The sequence below is a fragment of the Lissotriton helveticus genome, chromosome 5_1 (assembly GCF_964261635.1).
Source record: "Lissotriton helveticus chromosome 5_1, aLisHel1.1, whole genome shotgun sequence".
Taxonomy (NCBI): domain Eukaryota; kingdom Metazoa; phylum Chordata; class Amphibia; order Caudata; family Salamandridae; genus Lissotriton; species Lissotriton helveticus.
The window spans coordinates 1840565724-1840590716 of NC_136065.1; the positions used below are offsets into that span (position 1 = coordinate 1840565724).

The 24993-nt window shown below is 51.0% G+C and overlaps 1 protein-coding gene across 11 annotated transcripts in view; it reads right to left on the bottom strand.

Moving 5' to 3' along the window:
• The window catches only part of KAT7 (lysine acetyltransferase 7), a 761891-nt gene that overhangs the window by 13110 nt on the left and 723788 nt on the right, over positions 1–24993 (bottom strand). For all 11 annotated transcript variants that reach the window (XM_078645259.1, XM_078645254.1, XM_078645249.1 and 8 more), the window contains one exon: positions 18535–18641. In XM_078645259.1, coding sequence (XP_078501385.1) covers positions 18535–18641 — 107 coding nt within the window. The remainder of the gene's footprint in view (positions 1–18534; positions 18642–24993) is intronic.

A 24993-nucleotide genomic window follows, 5' to 3' on the forward strand; every position in this document is an offset into this window, starting at 1 on the left:
CCTGACCTGGCGACCGAAAAGCTGGATAAGAGCCCAGAGGTTGCTCTCGAGGGAGCGGAGTCTTCTCGACTTCGACCTCTACCTCAGGCTGGTGCACCGGGGTCGACGAACCCGCAGGCAACGAGCCTCCTCTTCTCCTTCTTCTCCCTCACCTCCTGGACAGGTGAATGAGATGGAGCCGGAGAAGGATTCGACAAAGGCTTCGGTGAATGAACGGGCGAATCCGCAGGCGAAGCCCCACCCTCGGAGTCTCGAACCTCTGGAGTCGGAGTCACCACATCCTTGCGAAGCAACTTCACCTGCGACTTCGGTCTCGAGCTCAAGTCCTTCCCAGAGTGATGACGAGACTCATGACTGTGAGAAGTTGGCCTGGTATATGATGTTCACTATTCTAGTGAACACCTTGCACCAGTCCAAACAACCCTTATGGTGATGGTTGTAAGTCAACCTTATAGACCAGCTATCCTAATGGTAGCGTGGACAGAACAGTCTTAGGCTAAAAGACTCTTGAAGGCGTGTAAAGCCAGCTGTTTTACCATATGTAACCCCTTGAATATCAAATGAAAGGACACCACACAGGATATATATAAAATATATATGTATTTATTTACTAACACACTCCTCTGAACTCTTTATGAGATCAGAGGCCAAAGCACATCACAAGATACTTAGCCAGAATACGTTAAGTTGCGCAAATTACAGTTGAGCCCTAGGGGCGAAGCAAACCATATATTAAGAAAGTGGTATAAGTACCACGTCAGGAGAAAAGGAAAGGCCTAGGGCCTAGAGAATCGCTGGGGCTACACTATCTGAACCAAGGGCCAGTCTGGAGCAACCAGACCAGCGAGGTGGTTCAAAAGGATTGTCGTCACAGAGGCTACTAGCCAACGGGCCAGCAACCGGACAATGCGTCGAGCAGAACCCAAGCAGAAGGGCCCCGACGCAGAACTCGTGGAGTGTGGAGGGCTGATCTTCGGTGCAGGTGGAGCTCGGATTCGGGGCTTCTCAATCCCCAGTGCACAGCTTCGAGGATACCTCAGGAGCTGCACAGTTAGCAAGTTGCAGGCTTTCCAAGATGTCCGGTCCAACGTGTCTCGTCGCCTCCACGGATCTCAGCTATGCTGCAGTCGTGAAGAAAGGGTCAGAGAGGTCTGGAAGTCTGGGTCTTGTCAGGCTCTGTGCTCGGGTTCCGGCGGGAATGTCGACAAAGCAAGCCGTTGAATTGCTGGATGGTGCCTGGTTGCCCAGGGTGGCCACTCCTCGGCCACAAGGGAGATTCTTCAATCTTCAGCTTCAGCAGAACGTCGAAGGTCCAGAGTTTCGTGTCGAGTTTCGATTCAGGATTAATCTAAAGTCTCAGGACTCAGCTCCTACCTTTATACAACTAAAAGGGGCTGGATTACTTTCTAGGTCCCTCCTATGGGTGGGACCAGGAAGGGGGCTGCTTACACCCTCTTTCCTTTGTCCAGTTTCACGCCAGAGCTGGGACTGTAATGCCCCAGCAACCGGTATGCAAGGAGCACCTAGTGTGCCCCAGGCAGTGTCTCAATCTATTCAGCCCTCCCTGTCCCAATACACAAAGTCCTCTCGCACCTTCCCAGGCAGGAAACCTATTGTCCAAACCTCCGTGACTGGAAGGACTCCCAGCAGCAGGACGTCAGACTTGTGTCTGTGGCAGCAGCATCTATTTTGTGACGCTGGGGCTCTGGTTAACTTTAACCGGGATAATCAGCAACAACAGGTCTTCTCCCTCTAGAAGGGTGGAATGCTACCCCCGTCGCCAGAATTGGCGAGGGGGTAGTATTCCAACGCGTATGACACCTTTCACAACATGTTTGGATAAAGCCAAACCAAAGTTAGCATTAACCGTGAGGATTATAATGCACTTAAGAGTATATGGTATGGCGATATCATAGAACAGCTAGAAGGACATGTCTCCGAAAGCTGCAGATAGGCTCAGCTCATGCTAGGGCACCATCTCACATAACCAAGCACTCTGCATCCAGGATTGTTAAGGCCTGCCATAGGAGTGACTTATAGGTTATTATGTGTCTATATATAGGTAGGTATAGGAATATTATACCTAAGCAAGGGGTGATTACACAACCTTGCCCCAGCTGAGTGATCAGCCAGTTGTGTCTATTTGAGTGGCCAGCCAGGGGTGGCATAATACATGCTGCAGCCCCTGGTAGGCCTTGGTTCCACCTATGCCCTGAGTACGTAGGGTACACTTTTACAGGGGCTCATAAGGTGAACCAATTCCCAATTGTGGATGTACCTAGGGTATATGGTGTAAATTTAGAGAGAGTGCATCTGTGCTGTGGGTCTGATTAGCAGGCCCACAGCCATATCCAAGTCGAAAAAGAGTAAAGCAAAGCAAAAAGTTAGGGTGACCATAGGAAGCAGACCCTACTCTCCTACAATGACTTCTCTTCTTGTGCTTCTTTTTCGACTTTGAAGCATGCGCCGAAGACGACCTCGAGTGCGACTTCGAACGAGACCTCAACCGTCGAGTCCGTGACCTCGATCTCTTCTTGTCCCTCTTGTTCTTCACACTTGGCAACAAGGAGCTTTGCCTCCCTCTCACGAAGTTCCTTGGGATTTATCTTCCTACAAGAACATTCTTCGACGTCATGGTCCGAACTCAAACACCAAACGCAGCACTCCTGCAGATCCGTAATCGACATCATCTTGCCGCATTCTCCGCACGGCGTAATCCGGTCTTCTTCGTGGACATCTCGACAGGAGACAAAGAAACAAGAAGACACCGAAAAGAACAGTAACAAAGTTACAAAACAGCTACAGAGGATCCCTCGAAAACCGTTAGCGTTGACGACGCGGAAAAAAGGGAACTGATGTCATTACGCCGGCGTAGTGACGTCAGCGGAGTCGCGCGCGATGCCGTGCCTCTGTGACGTCGTCCACGTCGGCGCGAGCTACAAAAAAGAATTACTGAATGTTGCTGACGCAAGGGGATATTCACAAGGTGAGGAATCTACTGGCAGATGTATCCATCAGAAATGCAGTTTTCATGTCTTTAGTTATGTGATTCCGTTTTTGATATATGTGAATGGTGATGGTCAAGGGTCATGGGGTGGAATGTAATAAATGAGCCACTCTTGTGATTTTGGCACCCTAAGATGACCCTTGCCACCACCATTTTAAGTGATTTTAGTGTGTTCCTTAATGTAGGATGGTCCTGCATTTGCCTGTTTCTCTTCTGTCCTGTAATCTTGCTGTCTTTCAGTGGGAGCTGTTACTGAGTGGAACAGTCTTGCCAAGAGCAGAGCGTGTGGGATGTGCATTTGAAGGCGTGCAGTAGTGATTGTATTGTGCATTGGTGAGAATTATGAGGTCTTACTATTGGCTTTGACCATTCTGTTTTCTGACTTTACCTTGCTTTATGGCAGTGCTGACTAATGCCTTTGACATGCTCTCATGTCATCTTGCTTTTCAATTCCATCTTGCTTTGGGCCTTTCTGTCCGGCACGGGGCTGCAGAGCTGAATGTTTTTTGTTTTCTGCACTCTGTGTGCTAGTAGAAACCGGTTCTTGTCAGAGGAATGTGCTCACTTTATGCCGGAGTCAAAACAAAGGGCTGATCAACCAGAGTTGACCTTGGTACGAAGTGGTACAGGAATCTCATGAGAACGAGGGGGCGTGGCTTGCTATAAGCTTCGTTATGTTTGGATTTGTATTAAAAAGGGGGAGCTTCCACTGGTCTTGTGGAAGTTGGAAATGGAAGCTTTGGGAGTTTGGATTCCGAGTGAGGGCAGACGTGTCTATCTCGGATTGAACCCCGATTGCTGAGCTCTGATCCCCGGCTGTGTGTATATATATTTGCCTCCCAGGTGGGAGTGCAGTGGTTGGGTGTGGCTTATTAGTGAGAAGCCACATTCAAAACAGAAAGATACAATCGAAATAAAGTATCCAGTGGAAAGTATGGAGAGTCCCAGAAAAAACCGTTCGCGTTGACAGCGCGGATAAAAGGGAACTCGCGTCATCTCGCCGACGTGGTCCTCTTATGGCTCCATTGACGCCATGCGGAGCCGCGTGCAGAGCCATGGTACTGTGACGACCTCGTCAGCGTGGAGAACTAGGAAAAATTTCCGCGGAATGCTGGCGCAGGGGATATTCATAAGGTGAGGAATCCACAAGCAGATGTATCCATCAGAAAGTTTGTTATGAATGATTGTAAGGTGTGGAATACCCCCACCGGAATCCATAATGGAAGCACTACAAAGAATTATAACAACCTTGTAAGGCCACTATTTTTAACAGGGCGTCTCTGCCAATCACAGAAAGGAGAAGTGTAAGCCAGAACTCCATATTCGTCTTCACATCTCAGATAGCCTTCCCAAAATTGCCCTCCAGCCAGAAGGTCTGCCAGATCGTGGCAAATTTTGAACCCTAAGTAAGGGAGGCATCTGGATTCCCATATCACTTCACCCACTACAGCCGGCCTATCTCCATCCACTGCAGTAGGGAACAGGCACGATTTTCTCCAGTTAACTAATAGGCCCAATAATCTTCTGAGGTGTGCAAGGAGCTCTCTTGCCCCTTGAAAATCCTCTCTTACGGTATGGAGGAAAAGTAAGATGTCATCGGCGTATGATGCAATATGGTGATTTCTCCCCAGGGACTTCCAGACCCTGGTAGGGAATCCCAGTTATGGCTCGACAGGCCAAAGGCTCCATAGCTTGAGCAAACTGTAGGGGCGATAAGGGACAACCTTGCCTAGTATTCTTGCCCATCTGATAGCCGTCCGATATCGTTCCCCCATCCGTGCTCTAGCCCGAGACTCCGTGTACAGTAAGGCAGTCCATTCTATGAAGCTAGAACCCAGTCCGGAACTTCGCATCACTCTAAAAAGGTAGGGCCATTCCAGGCTGTCGAAGGCCTTTTCTATATCCACTGCAAAGATTGCGGCCTCTTCCTTAGATTGCGGCCTCTTCCGTACAATATGAATCCTCTTCCAACACACACAGAAGTCTCCAAACATTAAGGCCCGTATTATAGCCTGGTACGCTTGGTCTAGATGAATAAATATCGTCATATACAGGAGGAGTTGCAGAGCCAGAATTTTGCTCAGGATCTTCTAATCCAGATTGAGCATTGACAGCGGTCTGTAGGCTGTTTTATCGATAGCCGGCTTCCCGGGTTTAATCAATGGCACAATCAGAGCTTCCCTCCTAATCGCATGGAGTCTGCCCCCTTGCTTTGCTAGATTATAGAGTTCCACAAGCCGAGGCCCGAGCTTCTCAACATACACAGAGAAAAATTCGACTGGTAAGCCGTCAGTTCCGGGGGTTTTATTCCTAGCCATTGATTTAATAGCGGGCCTGACTTCATGTAGTTCTATATCCCTTCCTAGGGAATCAGCCTCCTCATCGCATATGGTCGGTAGCCTCCGAGCCCCTAAAAATGAACTGATGTCTGCATCCTGCTCCAATATAGATCGGCATAATAATCGTAGAATGCCCTATTAACTCCTTCGACGCTCATGACGAGCTCAGCTCGTCATGGAGTTTCCATTGACTTCAATGGAAATTACATTGAAGTCCAAGCTCATGCTTAGCATCGAAGTGGTTAATATCTTGTTGCCAAAAGAGCGTTGGAGTGTGCTCTTCCCAAGTTCCAAGATGACCAACCCCCTTTTTGCAGGATTAGTTACCCGTGCTAGGAGCGCCCCAGCACGGTCTCTCTCTGCATGTGCTCGAATCATGTAATTCCTATAGTCAAAGCATCGCAGTCTTTCAACTTGCTCTGCCACTTTTTCTTTAGCTTCTAGAAACATGTCCTGCAGTTCTTAATGTTCGGGTCTATTTTTCTCGATCTCCCTCAGCTTTTGTTCTGCGGCCAGTGTCTCCCGTAAAAGGGACCCGCGAAATCCAGCTGCTTCGGAGATACACCTACCGCCAATCACCACATCCTATTCTACAAGTGGGCTTGATGTCGAACCTTCGTTCTCGGCAAAGTATTGCTCTATGGTCGCTCGTATCTCGGGACTGAAAAACCGAGCCCTCTAGGGATTCTGGTTTTAGTCGCCAAGTGGGGATACAAGTCCTAGTTCGCATCCAACGGAATTCCAACAAGAGGGGATTATGATCTGAGATTGTTCTAGTTAAGTACTCACTAGCTATGATCAGGCGTACAAATGATAGAATCTAACTGGATGTGTAGATCATGTAGGTGTGAGAAAAATGAACAGTCTTTCTTCTGGAACTGCCTGCCCCTCAATGCTTCAGCTACTCTGACGGTTGGGGATTCCCTCAGGTGCGGGTGGGAGCGGTCCGAGTCCAGGTCTGCTACACAATTGTAATCTCCTCCCAGGATTATTGATCCGACTAGGTATGGTGCCAATGTTCTAGAAAGGGTTACGAGGAACGAAATTTAGTCCACATTTGGGCCAGAGAGACTCCCAATTGTAACATCCCGACCGTCTAATTTATCAGTTACCATACGTCATCATCCCTCGGGATGGACTAGGTGGCTGGTACACTGAAAGGGGACCCCTGTTTTAATCCTCACCAACACTCCTCTGGCAAAGGCTTAGTAGTCTGTATAGAAGGCCTGACCTCTCCACCTGCGCTGCAGAGCAGCCCCCTTCTTTGGCAGTCATGTGTTTCATGCAGCAGGGCAAAATGGACCCCCCCTCCTAGCAAGATAGGCATAGTTTTTGTTGTTTAGACATGGAGTTCATCCCACTAACATACCATGAGAGACATTTAAATTCTATGGTGGGTACCATGTGTCAATTGGTATCGCCTGTTCCCCCTCCCAGGGGTCACTCATTAGTCTACTCCAGCATGTTTCTAGTAGTATGTCTAACTTGTACTCTGCTCGCCAGGCACGTCCAAACCCCAACTGGAAAACAAACACAGTAAAAAACCCAACTCCCTCTCCCCAGGACAGGTAATAATTCAGGCCCCATCCAAACTTAATACCAACAAGTATCTATTTGCAGGAGTACCTGCAAAACTGCAACAGGGAGTGAAAGAAGGGGTGTGGCCTGACCAGATGGTCGGGTAGACACGGTAGCGCAGAGCTCCTGCCCATAAACATTCAATCCTGGCTGAACCGGTACAAGAAACGCACCTAGAGCTGCCGGAAGATATCCTGGACTGCCGAGACCGAAAGTGGAGAGTCACCACAGAGTAAAGAGGAAGAATGGAGCGCAAAATTTCGGGAGTGACGGGCATGCCTGACTTGGAATTACTGCGACATCGAGAAAAATTGAATTGGCTTGGGACCACCACCGCATAGTTTATTTCCAATCCTCGCCCACCACCGCAACAGAGTGGGAGAAGCAAGCCCGGCCCCAGCTGCGAAATGAGGGAGGGCAGATATCAGCCATCCAAAGCATGATGCCGTAAGTCCACCAGAACCGTCTCCTGGGAAGCCGCGGATCCCAGAGACTCAGCCGAGTCCCACAAACAAGAGGAGGCCCTCGCCAATACACACAAGGTGTTAAGGGCCCGCAGGGCAGCACTAGTTGAGGCGAACATGTTGCGCCCCCTAGAGTCCAGCCAGCGGGCCTCACGGGATGGCGGAGTCAACAGTGGCGGAAGGGAGGGGAAGGAAGTCCTCAAAAGTGGAGTGGCAGCAGAGGGGGGGAGGGAGAGGCACGCCAGGTCACTTGGCGCCGGAAGGTGTCGGTGCAGAAGGTGTTGAGGCACCGGATCCCCTGAGGCGGGACGCCTTCAAGCTCCCGTCAGGGAAGAAAGGAGAGAACCCTCAAAGGGGAGCAAGATCTCCCTCCCACCACAGCCCTGGTGGAGAACCTCCAAGAGATGGACCGCGGGAAAATGAGCAATCAGGTCCCCCATGCGCAGAATGCCCACAGCCGTGGACACCTCGTGAGCGAAGGCCGCACCCACCTCCAAAGGCCCAGCGGAGAGGAAAGCAGTTCCTCCGTGGGTGACGGCTGCAGACTAAGTCGGCCGTCCCCGAAGCCAAGCGGGACGGGCAAAGGCCAGACCTGGAAGTCATAAGGTACTGAGGAATGGGGGACCTGCCACTCCTCCGACGAGCACCTCGGCCTCAGAAAAGACAGGGAGCCACCCTTCAACGACGACGGCGAAAAAGACACCGCACGGCAGCCAGTCTCCAGGAAGAGGACACCAATATGCAGCCAGCCTCCGGAGAAGAGGGAGTGTCCAAAGACGAATTCGCGAGCCGTGGAGTGCGCACCCTGAGGTAGGACGCCAGCCCCATCCGGCGCTGAAGTAGAGACCGGATAGGGCTCCACCAAGTCACACCGCACAGGGGACCGGAGTGGGGTCGGAGCCGAAGTGGCCAAGGGGTGGTGCCAGAACAGCGCCGACTCAACCGCCGCCGAGGCAGCCGCCTGCGTGGAGGGACGAGAGGGACCGGGGGAGTGACCCAAAGTCCTCTGGCAGCCTCAGCCCAGATCGTTGCGGAGGCGGTTCGGCGACCCATGCGGTGGCGCCAGGGACGAATCAACCTCCCACTCGCCCTCTGACGAGGCAGCCACTCGTGGGGAGGAACGAGAAGGGACTGGAGGGGGACGAGGAGTACCCACCCCACCTCGACCCAGAGCGGGACGAGGAGAGGTCACCGACCCCTGTGGCGTGGCCCGAAGCAGACATCGATGCCTTGGTGGCGTCAGCTCAGCCTTGGACGATGCGACCCGAGCCCCTGCGACCTCCCGCGACACCACAGGGACTCCCGCTGGAGTTTGCATCGAGGCAGAGGCGCCATGGCCTGAAGGAGGGACCCTCGAGGGGCCGCATCCCAACAGCACCACATCCTCCAAGCCTGGATCCGAACCAGTCCGCGCCGGGGTCGGAGCCACCAGCGGCGCCGCGGAGGGTTCCGCGCAAGGCAAGGGATCAGTTGATGCTCCAGGAGGGGAAGGAGGAGGAGACGCCAGAAAGGTCCGCAATGCAGCTGCGTATGTCTCCATCTGGACTCTTGACTCCCCCTCACCGGGAAATGGTGGATAGGAGGACGACAAGCGGGGCCGCATCACCCGCGGAGAGCCCACGCCCCCGGAAGGCCGAAGACCAGTCCCCGGGAATAAACTGCGACACTTGCCCACCGGGGAGCGACGCTCTCGCGACATCGGAGAAGGACGACGACCACGGCCGTATCTGAAGCCGTCTGCCGAAGCTGATCGAGGGGAGGAGGTCGACCTGGAGAGACCCGCCGCGACTTCGGCTTCAACTGTTGACATGCCGCACAATCAGTGGTGCCGTGATCCTCCCCAAACACCACATACAAATGAGATGAGGGTCCGTCGCCAACATAAGAAGCCCACATGACGTGCAAGGTTTGAAGCCTGAAGGCATTCGCACACTGTTCCACCAGACAGAAGACAATTGGTGAAGAAAAAAGGGCCCCCAAACAGGCTTGCAGCAAGACCGGATCCGCGTTGCACGCGGAAAAGGACAAAACTGACGTGGGCGTGCCGGCGTGGGGCTTATGTGACCTCGCTGACGTCACGTACGCGTACGGGTGGAGTCTCATGATGTCGCCGCGTCCCCGGCCCGCAGGGATGCTGTGGCAAAAAAGATTCCGGATCCAGTCTCACGCCTGAGGATAATTCTACTTGAAGGAATCTGCGGCTAGTAATCTCGATAAGATCCATCATGCACCTGTGGCTGAGTATGTCGGCCCTGGCGTTCAGAGAACTTGCCAGGTGTTGAACCACCAGGGATATGCCCTGATGTTCCAGCCATGTCCAGACGAGGAGGGCCTCATGACATAGGGTCCACAACCCGCCCTGTTTGTTGCAGTAGCACATGGCAGAGGTGATGTCCATAAACACCTGCACTACTCTTCCCCAGACAGAGGGAAGGAATGCTTTCAGTGCAAGACGAATCGCCCAGAGCTCCAGAAGGTTGATGTGGAGCCCGGACTCCGCCGGAGACCAGAGGCCTCTGATCTCCGCCTCTCCCATGTGGCTGCCCCATCCCAGAAGGGATGAGTCCGTCACCATAGTGTGGTCTGGTTGGGGAAGGGAGAGGGATCTGCCACTGACCCAATCCTCGTCCGTGAGCCACCACTGCAGTTGTCTAGCACTGCCCTCCCCGCCCCACAGCACTCCCTCGAGGAGCCGCCACTGGAGCCCGCATATGCCACCTGGCATGGTTGATTAGCAGGAGGCCATGAGGCCCGGCAGCCTCAGAGTCACTCTGACCGAAACCCGGGATAGAGGCTGAAAGATCAGAATCATAGCCTGAATATACCAGACTCGCTGTTCAGGAGGATAGACCCGAAACCGCATCGTGTCCAGAACTGCTCCGATGAAGAGGAGCTTCTGAGAGGGAATCAGGTGTGACCTCGGCACATTGATGGAGAACCCCAGATGATCATCCGACATGCGGTGGTATCTTGGTGGCATGGCTGGAGGGGTAGTCTCAACGGGGAGGGAGTAGCCTCTTCGGACTATATGCAAAACCCACCTTTACAACGTGATGGTGCGCCAGTGGAGGAGATGATGGCAAATCCTGCCGCCCACTGGCATTTGAGGGGCCTGAAAGGCCGGACTAGGAGGGTTTGGAGGCTGCTGCAGATGGGGGAGGGGATGGGGGGGTTAGTGGACTAGCCTGTCTGCACCTCTGTCAGGTTAGTCCTGACCGCCACTGTAGGATGCTCGAGGTTGAGAGCCTCTGCCGCCCTACGCAAAACCACTGCGTACGACGCTCCCTCCTCCCTAGCCACGGTAGGAGGAGACAACATGCCAATGTCAGGGGAGGTGTCCAAACCACTGGCATCCCCCAGTTCCTCTCTCTAGTCTGGTTCACTGTCCACCTGGTCAGTTAGAGGGTCACCTAACCCCTCCCAGTCCACCTCCACATGTTCTGGGTGCCATTCAGGTTTAAAAGGGGGCCCAGGAGGAACAGGGGCATAAAAACCCCTCTCCGCGCCGGATCCGGCATCAGACAGTGCCGGTCAGGGTCCACGTCGGAATGGAGACCAGGGTCGACGCCGGCCGGGGGGGGCGGGACGGGGGAGGCGGGGGTTTGTTCGGCGTCGAATGCAGTAGTGGTGCCGGTGGAAGCGGCAACGGTGGAGGCGTAATGAGGTCAACCAGCGCCGATCCGGATCCAGGCCTGGATCCAAGGGGGGCCTCCGGCGGAGAATGCCTAGGCTCCTCAACGAGTCAGCGCGGCACGAAGCCATGCCCGTGGGTTCAGGTCACCCAAGGATGGCGTGCATCGCCTCGTAGAACGTACGAAGCTGGGTGGGAGTTGCTCCGGAATGGAAGGGAAAAGCGGAGTCAACACTTCGGCTCGGTGTGCGGAGCCGCGGGAGGGGTACCACCCGCGTCCCTCGTCGGGTCAGCCGACTGACAAGGAGAAGTCTAAGAGCAATGATGCTTCTTCGACTTCTTATGCTTCGACTCACCAGAGTGCTAAGACTTCGAAGACTTGAACAAATGGTAGTTGCTCCGCGTCCGGTCCCTCGACTGCCCTCGCGACTTGGACCTCGAACGGCGCAGAGCCGACTGCCGGTGCTCAAGCAGCTTTCGGGACCACTCCAGCAAAGCCTTCGGCGCCATCGACCGGCAGTCGGAGCATGACCTAGGGTCGTGGTCCAGGCAAAACAGACACACGCGGTGCAGATCCTCACCAAGCTCATCCGATGACAGGAACCGCAAGGCTTTAAGCCGGGCATCCCTCATGCACCTTAGTCCCTCATGCACCTTAGGAGTCGAATACTCGAAAAAAGTCAGTTAAAAAGTGATTGGAGGTATCGCTCTTCCCGGATCTGCGCTGGCTGGGGCAGAAAAAGAAAGAACGGACGTCAGCGCACGAGGGCATCGTCTAAGTAGCTACTGCAACGTCATCCTGGCGACCTCGACACTAATGCCACAATCTGACACGCAGAGGTACTTCTGGCGAAAAAACTTTCCGGATCCAGTCTGACGCCGAAGGGTAATTCTAAGGTAAGGAATCTATAACTAACATGTTTCTTTCAGATTTGAAGTTATACTACCTCTCATCGTAGCTATAGCATGCAATACAATGGGCAGACACGGATCATACCTGGGAGAGAATCTTGTTCTGAAGAACAAGCGGAAAGCAACAATTAGGGACCCTGTTCATGAAAGGAAGGGGCATACATGAATCGATCCCCCCACTGATGCAGCTCATGGTAAGGATATGGGAAAGGGCGGTAGGAACTAATTGAAAAAACTCCCTATGCGCCACACTTTGGATCATGCCACTGTTTGCCCAGGTGTTGCAGACAATGTCGAATTTTTGCAATATGCAAAACTAGAAGCAACGGCCCGACAGCTTTGGCAAACATTCCCAGAGGCTACAGAACACACACAAACACGAGCCACAATGATTACAATGGCAGGGGGGTGGAAATCTGTAACCCATCTATATAGATCACTGAGGGTGGACAAGCAAGGTAAGCCACTTAGAGTAGAGGAGAGGTGGCAGACGGCCAGCAAAGAGCCGCTGACCTTGGTAGACTGGCCACACATACACAGGGAAGTTCACAAAGTATCAATATGTGCCTGGTTTAAACAGATACAAAACATTATACACATGACATTTCTATCCCCTAGGCGGCTGCATGCCATAAACGCAAAACAAGACCCAAGGTGTCCGACATGCTGATGCATAGAGGCAGATTTCGTACATATGGTCTGGTACTGTCCCACAATAAAAAAATACTGGACAGGGGTAATAGAGCAACTTAATAGAGTGACGGGGAAGAAGATTTTATTAGAAATTAGGAGTTCTCTCCTGGGATTGTTACCTAGAAACCCGAAAACGTAAAACCAGTAGACGTTTCTTAGTAATGAGACTAACGGTGGGCAAAAGACGAATAGCAATAAATAAAAATCGTAAATCATACATTCTTATATAGCGCCTTTCACCGTAAGGTCTCAAGGCGCTTGCTTTGGGAACCCGTCCTGTCTTTTCCCTGCGAGATAACCCCTACTGGGCATCCCCAAGGTGAAAACCAGGCATCCCATCGCAGTGGGGTCGTTGTGGAGATTAAGCAAGCTATTGCCCAGAGTTGCAGAGTGTGAACCCATGATTCGAGTAGGCGCCGCGGCGAGAATTATCGAGTCCGTGGACATTTTTGAGCTCAAGACCCCAATACACTGGATTACCACCAAGACGCCAAACTACAGATAGGTGGAGGGCGGATCTTAGGGTATGGGCAACAGTAGAAGAGGAGCACATGAGGAGGGCCAAAAAAATTCCTGAGGTGCGGCAGGCCTGGGATTGATGATACAAAAGCTGATAGGACTTGACCCAAACACACAACAAGACCCTGAAGGGAGAGAGAGAGAGACAGGAAACATAGGGCAGTCAGAGGATAAATGTAGAAACTAGTAATACTAGGAATAATATTAAATGAAGGAGATGTAGTCTAAGCTGTACTAGAATAATAATACTTGGAATCGACACCTAATGTAACACACGAAACAGTGTGAGCTCCGCGCCTGGCCGGAGTAGTAAACAAAGTAATAAAACACGCCTCCAGTGATAAAGTTAGTTCCGACAGCTGTAAACCAGGCAGTCGTGTCCGTTAAGGCTGTCCGAAAAGTGGACAGGGGGGCACCCAAAAACACTCCTTTCCATTGGGAAGCCCGCGTTTACCATAAAAGCTGAGGCTACCCAATGGAAAGGAGGGGCGGGCTTAAGAGTCCATTTTAGAAATCTTGTATTTACAATTTATCTCGCGGAGGCGGAGCAGGGCTCTGCCCTGCCACGCTCACGAGACCTAAAAAGGCAGACAGACCGTTTTTAGCTTGGTTTGGGCACATTTCGTTTTCCTTCCAGGTAAAAAGGAGCTCAGTGTCATCAACATAGGCTATGATCTTAGCTCCCAATTCCTCTGCTAGATAGATCAGGGGAGTAACAAAGATTAAAAAGGAGAGGACTCAAAGTAGAGCCCTGCGGAACACCTGTGGTCACCTTTCTGGGGGTCGAGGAAAATGGTGGCAGCCATACCCGCTGAGTTCTATCCTCGTAAAATGATTTGAGCCAGCCCCAAGCTAGACCAGATATGCCAATACTTGCGAGACGAGCAAGTAATTGACGGTGGGACACCGTATCGAAGGCGGCAGAGAGATACAGCAAAATCAGGCCCGCTCTGCCGCCAGAATCCAAACATTCTCTTATCGCCTTCGATATTTCAACAAGGGCAGTCTCCGTGCTATACGTTGCCCAAAATCCCGATTGGGCAGGATGAAGGGATCCGGATGTCTCAACAAAGGTGACCAACTGTTTATAAACTGCTTTCTCACACATCTTTGCTAAGGCCGGGAGAAGAGAAATGGGTCGCCCCGCAGCCGGGCTTGTGCCAGTATGTGATCACAGTCCCTAAAATGGAGGAGTGGTAATGGGCGCACCAGGCTTAGGTAGGCGTGCCAGAACTCTATGCGCCCTCTCGAGGGCATAAAACAAGGTGAGCCCCTCCGGTGCCACCTCTGTACACAGCCAGGCCCCCAGGTAAGCCACCAATGACTCGTATGTTACTCCTGCTGGATCTATTTTAACTGTCCTCTGCCCGCTTTTACAGGGTCTTAACTCTACTTTCCATAATGGACAGGGATTGCTGTAATCTTTGGGGGTATTTCTGTCAGTCTGCTCTCAGTGGAAATAACCCTCTCTGCCAGGCGGCAATGGTCCTCTTTAAGTAGATTGAGATCAGTACGAATGGAGTCTATATTTATTTATTTTATTCGAAAAGTTTTATATAGCGCTGACCTGACCCAAAGGTATCGGAGCACTTTACATCAGTTACAAAGCGGAACATAACATAATAAAGTAATGCGGAGAATCCCGTAATAAAAATAATAATAAATGTCAGTGACGGAAAGTTCAAGTTCGGAGCCTTGCTGACGCAGCGTCTAAGAGGAGTGTGGTGTCTACTTCAGCGCTCCGTCTGCCCCTATCGGTTCACTAGGCCGCTAGCATTTCACGGGATGCAGTAATAGCCTGCATAATGTCAGAGAGGGTTGGTCGGACTTGGTGGACCGTCAGAGGGGGAAGCCGGTCTCCTGTTCCTCCGGTGTGCTTAGATATCGAGCCCGGGCAAGGGATGCTCAGTCTGCGTTTCCTGGATACCTTTCACATGTTTAATAAGGAGCAGCTCACAGTATCTGTCAGACTCCTCCTATTATCCTGGGGACCTGTATCTTCTAGGGCAGGATCAAGCTCCAAGGGCATGAAGTAGGGCCAACCATCGCCCTCACCGATTCCTTCATCAGCCGTGTGTTTGTCCACTTGTCTGCCACCACAGGTCCTCCGCTGCAAATCTTTGGCGTATCTCCCTGCACAGCGTTTGGGGTCAAGCAGTCCTCACCTGCAGGAGCTTCTCGCAGCTCCCTGCGCAATCCGGGGCTCGGGGTGATCACCACCCAGAGTCTCAGGCCAGTGGGGTCGCAAGCACGCTCCGTGCTTAAAGCTACCATATTTTCTCGATCTCTGTGTCAAGGCCCAAGTGCAGCTGTGTGGTGGCGGCCACCCTAGTCAGCTGGGCAGCAGTAACTCTTCAATCGGTGGTACGTCACTCCTCTTCTACTATGGTTCCCCCAGCCAGGTTCCCCACTCTGACCCATGTGCTCACCCAGGTCAGTCACTCACCGGGAGTCCTCTCAAAGTGGCTGAAGATGGGCACCTCCGCAGAATTCAAAGCCCGCCTGGTGCTCCCGCAGCTTGTCTCCGTAGAGGTGTTGTAGTGCCACAGAGTAGGTCACGCGGCCTATCGGATATACTGCTCTCGGCCACCTCAGGCCCTGAATCTGAGGCACAGCTGGAGTTCACTGTAGCGGCACCGGGACACCGCAGACTCCGCTGCCATGACCATGTAGCAGGCAAGCAGGCTCTCGTCGGGCTCTTGCTGGGTTCACCAGATGCAGGTGTGATGCCACAGGGCCACGTCCCACAGGTCAGCAGCGCAGGCAACGCAGGGGGCAACATGTCCAGGCCCTGCGGCTGTCACCTTGTGCAGCAGGCATCTCTCCTCCCCCTGGCATGATTATGTGTCATCCAGGGCATATGCCCCGTCCTCCGCAGTTCGCTCCCAATTATTTTGCCCACTCCTCTCGCAGTCCTGGACACCGCCCCTTTGTCACCGCTGAGTCTGCCTTTCCTCTCGATCCTTCGGGCAGCCCCCATCTTGGCTGTACAAATGCGAGGCGCCCCTCTCGCTCGTACAACACTTCATCATCATTCCCCAGGTCATCAGCTGCCACGGGGGGAGGGGGTGGGGGGAGGGGTGGTGGGCGTGGGCTTAGGGTATCCCCAAAACTCCCATAATCAATGTGGGGGTACTGGGTATCAGGATGTCGGTGGATGGGGGAAATCGCTGGGCTGGAGCTCTGCGGTTCGTATCCGTCTAAATCAGTGTCTGGCGGCACCCTGCAAACATTCCTTAAGTTAAGGTCCCACAAAAAACTCGTAGAGTTCCCACCTTGATCTCATATTTGTTTTGTTTGCTTCCTGGTGAATTTTGCTTTTAGAAAAATAGTTTCTCTGCCTGAAAGGGAATGTGATGTTGAGTAAGCCCAGAGCCAAATCAGATGAACCTTGATGGTCAACAGAAGAGAACATGTGATCTTTCTATATGTAGTAATTATTTTGTTTGCACAAATCAGTATCGTCCTCTTGAGTAGACATGTGAGAAATACCTGGAGCACCAGCTCAACTATAGTCAGAACCAACACTGATGTGCTAGAGTGCCGGCTATGTGTGCTTACCCTGCTACTGATGTTTGCTAATAGTGGGACAGTTAAAAAAAAAAAAAATGCCAGGGTGGAAGGTTTAGCTGCCTTATTCCTCGATTTATTTAGCCAAGACTTGGGGGTGGGATGCAGAGTTTGTAATTAATAAGCACAAACTTCATAATAACGAAGGGCAGGAGTAATATGTGTCGCCTGGTCAGAGGCTGAGCTGGGCTTAAAAAACGACCAAAAAAAGGCAGGCTCTGTTGCCTGGATGTAGAAAGCAGTTAGCAGGTAACCCATTCCCTTGTCAAAGTAACAGAGGGAGAGGATATTTCCCCCTCTTCCTTGGCCGATGCAACCCCCAACCACCATCCACAAGCCCTTGGCCAAACTGAATGGAGCATTCTCCCCCATCTTTGGCCAATGTGGGGTGAGGAGGGGTGGGGTATATTTCAGTACCTTCGGGCAAGGCAATGGAAAGTCGTGTGTAACACCTCCTTTGCCTTGCCCTTGGGACAACAAGGAAGATAAGGAAGAGGGTGATCTTCTCAAAACTTCCATTTTATCATCTCCTCACTGGCATTACTCTGGACCGAGTGTCATCTGCTGATTCTATAAACGTCAAGATACCCTTCATGGTGATAAACTTTACAAATGCTTAGAATACAATAAAAGAGAATTAATTCCCCCTTTCGCCATTGGACAAGGCCAGAAGAGGCAGAGATAACCCTCCTATCGCCCCTCTTTAGACTACACAAGAGTGGTGATTGTTCAGCACACACACACTTTACATTCTCCTCTTTCTACACACACATTTTCTATCCTCCTCTTAGGCAAAGATGGGGAGGAAGTAAATCAACTCTGCCCTTGGGTAAAGTAGAGGGCTCTGTGTATAGCCTTTCTGGTCAGGGCCAGGAGGAGAAAGGACTTTCTTTCTTCACTCTCTCCAATCTTTCAAACTGACTGAAGAGAGAGGTCAAAGGATTTATCTACCCATTTCTGATCAAAGCAACATTACCTCTTTTACTGTGCTGCTTTTTCTTATAAGGGTTCTCTTTTCTTCTGAACATTTATAATCATTGGGAGGAAAAGAATTGTGAGTGTTATGTAAGGCAGTGTTGGGACAGGACTGTCCCCTGCATGAACAGGTGTGTACCCCAGCCCTGAGTGTAAATCTTGTTTCCTGACTTTGTATTTGGCCCTGGCATAACACTAATCTAGCATGTCTACAGAGGGCAAGGTCAGTTCCTGGTAATGCAAGATCCAGAACGATTCCTGTGACCTGGAGGGGTATAAACCGTATATCCCATAGTGGGCATGACTACTATCTCTACCCGGGATGAGATACAACCGGCGATGGTGCGTATTTTTATTTTGCGTATGCAGACATCTTGCACTTCAATATGCTCTTGTTCTGGAGACTCCAGCCTGAAGCCATCATTAATGCTACCTGCTTCTCTACTTAGCACATTTGTCTTCTTACCATGAGAGGGCATCTGGGGCTGTGCGGCTGGTGCTGGACGCACCCTGGGAACAGACGGGATTGCCTTTGGCATGCCCGTTGCACATGTGTGCGGCGCAGTGCATTTTATGGACCAGGGAGAGGTGCATTCCTGATTGGTTTCCAAACACTAGAGCGCTCCATTTAAATATGGCGCATCTAGGCTGGAGCCATGAGAAGTGTGAAAATAGTGGGAGGCAGCGCTTAAATTTGAATAGTAAAATACAATAGTCCCCGCCTCCCCCCCAGCGTTATTCCCTCAACGACAGTAATTAAAACAAAATTGTCACCTGCTGGTCATGACCCCTGTTGAAAGTCTCAGCAACCATTATATGACACTATGTTGCAGTTATAATTCTTACCTGCCTCTTTAAGACCAAGTGCTTCCCCTTCCAGTATTTAAGCATCTGTAGAGCTTGGAGCGTGCTGACAATATCAACTGGGTTTACTGCAGTCTCCTGACTTATCTCTAAAACACAAGTAGAAACAAGAGACTGATAAGTACACAGGCAACAATTCATTATAGAGCTTGTGTAGTTACAGAGTTTAGCATCTTAAGTACCTAAGACCTTGTCTTGTCTTCCATTTGTTGTTATTGTTATGTTAGATTTATATCGCGCCAAATCACCTACAGGTCTCTAGGCGCTCGGAAATCGATGGAATTTATACAATAACTTCATGCAACACAAAGAGGTAGTGCAGCAGCCAACTTACATTGCACCCAGAACCTTTCCAAACAGCAATGTTTTTACGGACTTTCTGAACCGCAGGAGATTCACTTCTCTGCGTAGCCCCTCAGGCAATTTATTCCATAGCTGAGGGACCAACACTGAGCAGGCTCTCCCTCCCTTGGTTACCAGTTTGTACCGAGGGCAGACCAGCAACTGAGAATCAGAAGATCTGAGTGTTCTTTTTGGGCTATACACTTTCAGATGGTCTCTGATATAAACAGGTGCATGTCCATAAATTGGCTTATGGGCCGTGCATAGACTCTTAAACTCTACCCTCTCTTTTATGGGGAGCCAATGCAGGCTCTGTAGTAGGGGAGAAGCCTTGGTCCTTCTGGGGAGTCTAAACATCAGTCGTGCTGCGTCGTTCATCACAACCTGCAGTCTATTAGTCAGAGTTTTGGGGAGGCCTAGATAAAGGGCATTCCCACAATCTATTCTTGAGATAATTGTCGCCGCTACAATTGTTCGCAACATGGACTGAGAAAGAACGGGGGCTAGCTTGCGTAACTGCCTGAAGATATTCGTGCAGCTCCCAACAACAGAGGAGATTTGCTGCCCATTGACAAGTCACAATCCAGCTTAATCCCCAAGCTCTTTACATTTGCGCTCGGCTTCGGAGTTGGCCCTAACTCCTGTGGCCTAATGATAAAAAGATGGTTATCTATTGGTATACTAAACATGTTAATTGTAAAAAGGCCACTGAAAACAATGCAGCTGCACCATGGAATGACTGCTGTTAGAGTTCCAGTGCCTGAAATGAAATGAAATGAAAAACAATTTTTAACGCGCAACTAAGCCCAGATGGGCGTCAAGGCGCCTAACCAAATAATACCAGATAACAGAGACTAATCCTAATTACGGATATGCCCTGACGAAACACCAGGTCTTGAGCGCCTTTTTAAAGGAAGACAGAGAGGGTTGCATCTTAATCTTAAGGGGTAACAAGTTCCATAGTTTGGGAGCAGCGATGGAAAAAGCTCTGTTTCCCCAACGAACCCTTTTGGCACGTGGGACAACCAACAAATTCATCTCTGAAGATCTTAAAGATCTACCAGGCTGGTAGCGGGTCAGCAAGGCACCAAGGGGATCAGAAGAACCCTCTGCCAAAGCTCGATAGACAAGACAAAGGATCTTAAACGAGATCCTGAGATGAATGGGCAGCCAATGAAGGCTCTTTCTGGCCATCGTAGCAGATGAAGCTTTGGGAAGTGCTAAGACAAAACGAGCAGCCGCATTTTGAACCACCTGTAATCGCTGAATGAGCCCCTTGTTGGAGTCTACATAAAGCGCATTACAGTAGTCCAACCGTGAACCTATCAATGCTACTGCCACCTGTTTACGTGCTGAGGGAGAGAGATAGTGAAGAATCCTCCTGAGAATCTTTAGTACTCCCCAGCAGGTGGCCACCGTACGGTTGATCTGCAGAGTCATGGATAAAGAGGTGTCAAAGATAACCCCCAGATTTCTTGCCGACTGGGAGGGAGATGGACAGGTTCCCAGTGAGGCCGGCCACCACTCATCCGACCAAATATCCCGGTCCTTGCCAAAGACCAGGATCTCAGTTTTATCGCCATTCAACTTCAGGGAGTTCTGAAGCATCCAGTCAGAGACTGACTGCATACAGATCCTGAAGTTGGTGGCAGATGATGAAACTGAGTGGGCCAGTGACACCATAATCTGGGTGTCATCGGCGTATGACACCAATTCCATCCCCTGAGATTTTACTAGCCTTGCAAGGGGGGCGACATAAATGTTAAATAGGGTCGGACTAAGAGCCGACCCTTGTGGCACCCCACATTGCAAGGACATAGCAGGGGAAAGGAACTCACCAAGCTTGACTCTTTGCTCCCTGTGCTGTAAAAAAGAGTGCAGGAGGTTCAGAGCCATGCCGGAGATCCCTGCCTCCCTCAACCGAGATGTAAGCGTTGATGGAGACAGGGTGTCAAACGCCGCTGTGAGGTCCAATAGCACCAATACAGTAGTTTGGCCAGCATCCACCTTCCTACGGATGTTATTTGCCACCATAGTCAAAGCCGTCTCAGTACTATGCGCCTTTCGGAACCCATGCTGGTAGCTGTCAAGATACCCAGATGAGTCCAGGAAGGCGGTAAGATGGCCGTTGAGGTGTGTCTCGAGGATCTTAGCAGGAGCGGGTAACAGTGAGATGGGTCTGAAATTTTTCAACTGTTCCGGGTCTAGCGTGGGCTTCTTGAGTAGAGGCTTTACTATCGCCTTCTTCCATATTAAGGGGAAGGTACCTTGGGTTATAGCACCATTCATAACTTCCAGGAGTGGCGGGAGCAATATCGCTCTGCATTCCTTCAATATCCTCAAAGGGCAAGGGTCTAGAGGTGATGAGGATTTGACCCTATCGAGTAGAAGCTCAAGTTCTTCTCGAGTAAGTGGTGGAAAGACCGTTAGCCTATCCGAGTGGTCTCTAGTCCAGGCTTCTAATTTGTTCAGGGTTTGGAGTGAGGAGTCGGCTAGGGACCTGAACATTTGCATTGTTCTTTCTGCTTCTGTTGCGGAATCAGTGTAGAAGCAAAACACACTGCAGCAACAGGCTTCGCAAGTCACCAAAGAACAGCATTATTCACATGGTGAGTGAGCGCAGTGCTGAAGGTAACTGCCCTTTAACTTTTATTCGGCTTTGGTAGAGGTGGGAATATATGCTAAAAATGAATACCAGCATGTGTAAATGTCACACGTATGTACTACAAACATGTCGGCTGGCATCCCCTCCCCTGTGTATTACTAATTCTATGTTCACTGTAATTCTTAATGGCTAGAATAGCAAAACACAACATGACACCACTTATGTACCAGCATTAGCTCACACAAATAGGTTCTTGTTCTTCCAGATACTACAGAAGCCAGCATGTCAAGGATCAGTTAGGAAAACTGTCTTCTGTAAAACATACTGCCTTGCCCCACACAGAAAAGCAGTGCTGTCCTTGGACACTGAAGGACAAACCTGATACAATTAAAGAACTCTCACAGTAGATTGGAGACCTAAAGCATTTCTTAACAGGGCGAAGTTTCTGCTTCACAGTGGGAAAATGGGGAAGGGCCATTAAAGGATAGCTGTTAAACATGGGCCAGAGGGGTACGTTCCGGTTACCCATACAAACCTATAAAAGTGTTGTTTGTCCAGCTTCCACACTTGCTTAATGCTCACCTGATGCTTTGTCTGCAAACTGTGGAACTCTCTTAGGTTTGAGCCCATACGAAGATAGGGGTTGGGGGGATGAGGATCCAGACGAAATCTCACAAGAAACTATTGATAGCAGTACCCTAACTCAGATGACCAGCAATAATCTCACGATGGTGCTCATTCTGCCACATCACTAACAATTTTTGTATATTTGATGCAGCCGCATTTCTAAATTAAATGCTGCACAGATTTCTGGCTCCTGGTAACCCAAAGAATTAGGTTTAAAGCCATGTGCTTCTGCCGCCGCATCCTTCACCAACAAGGCCCCATATATCTGCATTCCATGATCCAACCCATACATCCCTGGCTGCGATCTCAGATCATCTGCAGCTAAATTAGTCAGAGTACCTAACGTATTGAAAGCCAGGCTAGGGGCATGCTCTTTCTCCTCTTTGGCCTCCATAATGTGGAACTCCCTTCCTTATGATCTGAGAGCGGCACCCTCTGAGGTATCTTCCAAAAGCAAACTGAAAACCTGGCTGGTCTTAACCTCCTGTTAATCTCCCCTCTGTCTTTTGATTCTGGTTCAGCTCTTTCCCGTTGCGCTTTACAAAAACACATTATTATTATGAACTAGGTGACATATAAAGACTGTATGTATGGTGCATGCTTTTTTAATTAGAAAACCTACACTAAATATAATATATGTACGTAATGACCTTAGTTACCTACCTGTAACTTTGGGTCTGCAGTATAGGTTTCTTTCATAGATTAACATGTTTGAATCATTACCAGTCGATCTCCAACCCTCTGACCCCCAAAGCCTCCGATCGACCACCACCACCGCCGACCAGCCATTCTCCGCTTACAAACAGCTCAGCACACACAGCCACCCTTATGAATTCCATCCACTCAGGGGCACCCACCAACCCCTGCTCCCACCAAACCATCAACATTGGAAGAGACAAGACCAACCACCAATTCACAACCATCCTCAATGCCTCATTAACCACTGCCATCTTTCCCGACCCATGGAAACACGCAGAGGTCAAGCACCTCCTCCAGAAACCCTCGGCAGACCCCAGCGGACTCCAAAACTACCGTCTCATCTCACTTCTCGCATTCCCCGCCAAAGTCCTGGAAAAGGCCATCAACATCCACCTCACCGAACACCTGGAGAGTAATAACCTAATGGTCCACCTCCCAATCAGGCTTCTGAACCACCCACAACACCGAGACAGCCCTGATTGCCGCAACTGACTACATACGCACCCTACTCAACAAAGGAGAATCAGCTGTCCTGATTTTTCCTGAACACTCCACAGCCTTCGACAACATCTTTTACCAGAGGCTCATCAACTGCTTACACCAAATTGGTATAACAAACGAGGCGCTCTGATGGATGACATCCTTTCTCACAGGGCACACCCAGAGAGTCAGACTTCACATTTCCACGCCGCAAGCCAAGCACATCATCTACGGCATGCCCCAAGGATCATTCCTAAGTCCAACCCTCTTCAACATCTACATGACATCACTCGCAGACAGTCAGATCGCACAACATCAACATCATATCCTATGCTGACATCCAGATCGTCCCATCGCTCTCAGCCGACCCCACCATGACAAAGACAGACTTCCACAACTATATGAAGAAAGTCTGTCTGGATGAAAGACAACTCCCTCAAGTTCAACACCGCCACCGATGACATCAGGACCCTGCTTGACAATGGAGAAACAGCAGCCCTCATCCTCCTGGACCGGTCAGCCGCCTTCGACACGGTCTGCCACCGCACACTACGAACACGCCTACACGCTGCCGGGATCCAAGAGAAGGCCCTGGACTGGACCACATCCTTCCTCTCCGGCAGAACTCGGAGCGTCCGCCTTCCTCCCTTCCGCTCCGCTGCCACCAAAATCATCTGCAGCGTACCCCAGGGCTCTTCCCTCAGCCCAAAGCTGTTCAACATCTACATGGCACCCCACGCCCACATCGCCAGACAGCACGACCTCAACATCATCTCCTACACAGACGACACAGCTGATCATCTCCCACACCAAAGAGCCTCACACCGCCAAGACCAACCTCCACGAAGGAATGTAGACAGTCGCCGAATGGATGAGAAACAGCTGACTGAAGCTGAACTCAGACAAGATGGAGGGCCTCATCCCCGGCTCCACCCCTTCAGCCTGGGACGAGTCCTGGTGGCCGACAACACTAGGAACAGCCCAGACACCCACCGACCACACACGCAACCTAGGGGTCACCTTCGACTCCACCCTCTCCATGACCAAGCAGGTCAACGCCGTCTCTTCATCCTGCTTCAACACCCTCCGAATGCTCCGCAGGATCTACAAATGGATCCCCACCGAGACCAGAAGAACAGTCACCCAGGCCCTCGTCACCAGCAGGCTGGACTACGGAAACGCCCTCTATGCAGGAACGTCAGCCAAGCTCCTGAGGGGATTGCAATGCATCCAGAACGCGTCTGCATGTCTGATCCTCGACATCTCCCGCCGCAGCCATGTCACACCCCACCTGAGAGACCTGCACTGGCTCCCCATCAACAAGAGGATAACCTTCAAACTCCTCATCCACGCACACAAAGCTCTCCACAAGACCGGCCCAGCATACCTCAGACGACTCAACTTCTACACCCCCACCCGCCAGCTCCGCTCCGCCAGCCTCGCCACAGTCCACCGCCCCCGAAGAACGACCGCCGGCGGCAGATCCTTCTCCCACCTCGCCATCAAGACCTGGAACACCCTCCCCACCAACCTACGACAGACCCAAGACCTACTGGCCTTCAGAAAACTCCTCAAGAGCAGGCTCTTCGATCTCTAGCAGCACCCACCCCCCCAGCGCCTTGAGACCCTCAGGGGTATGTAGTGCGCTTTATAAGTGTCATGATTGATTGAAGTCCTCATTTTCGGCA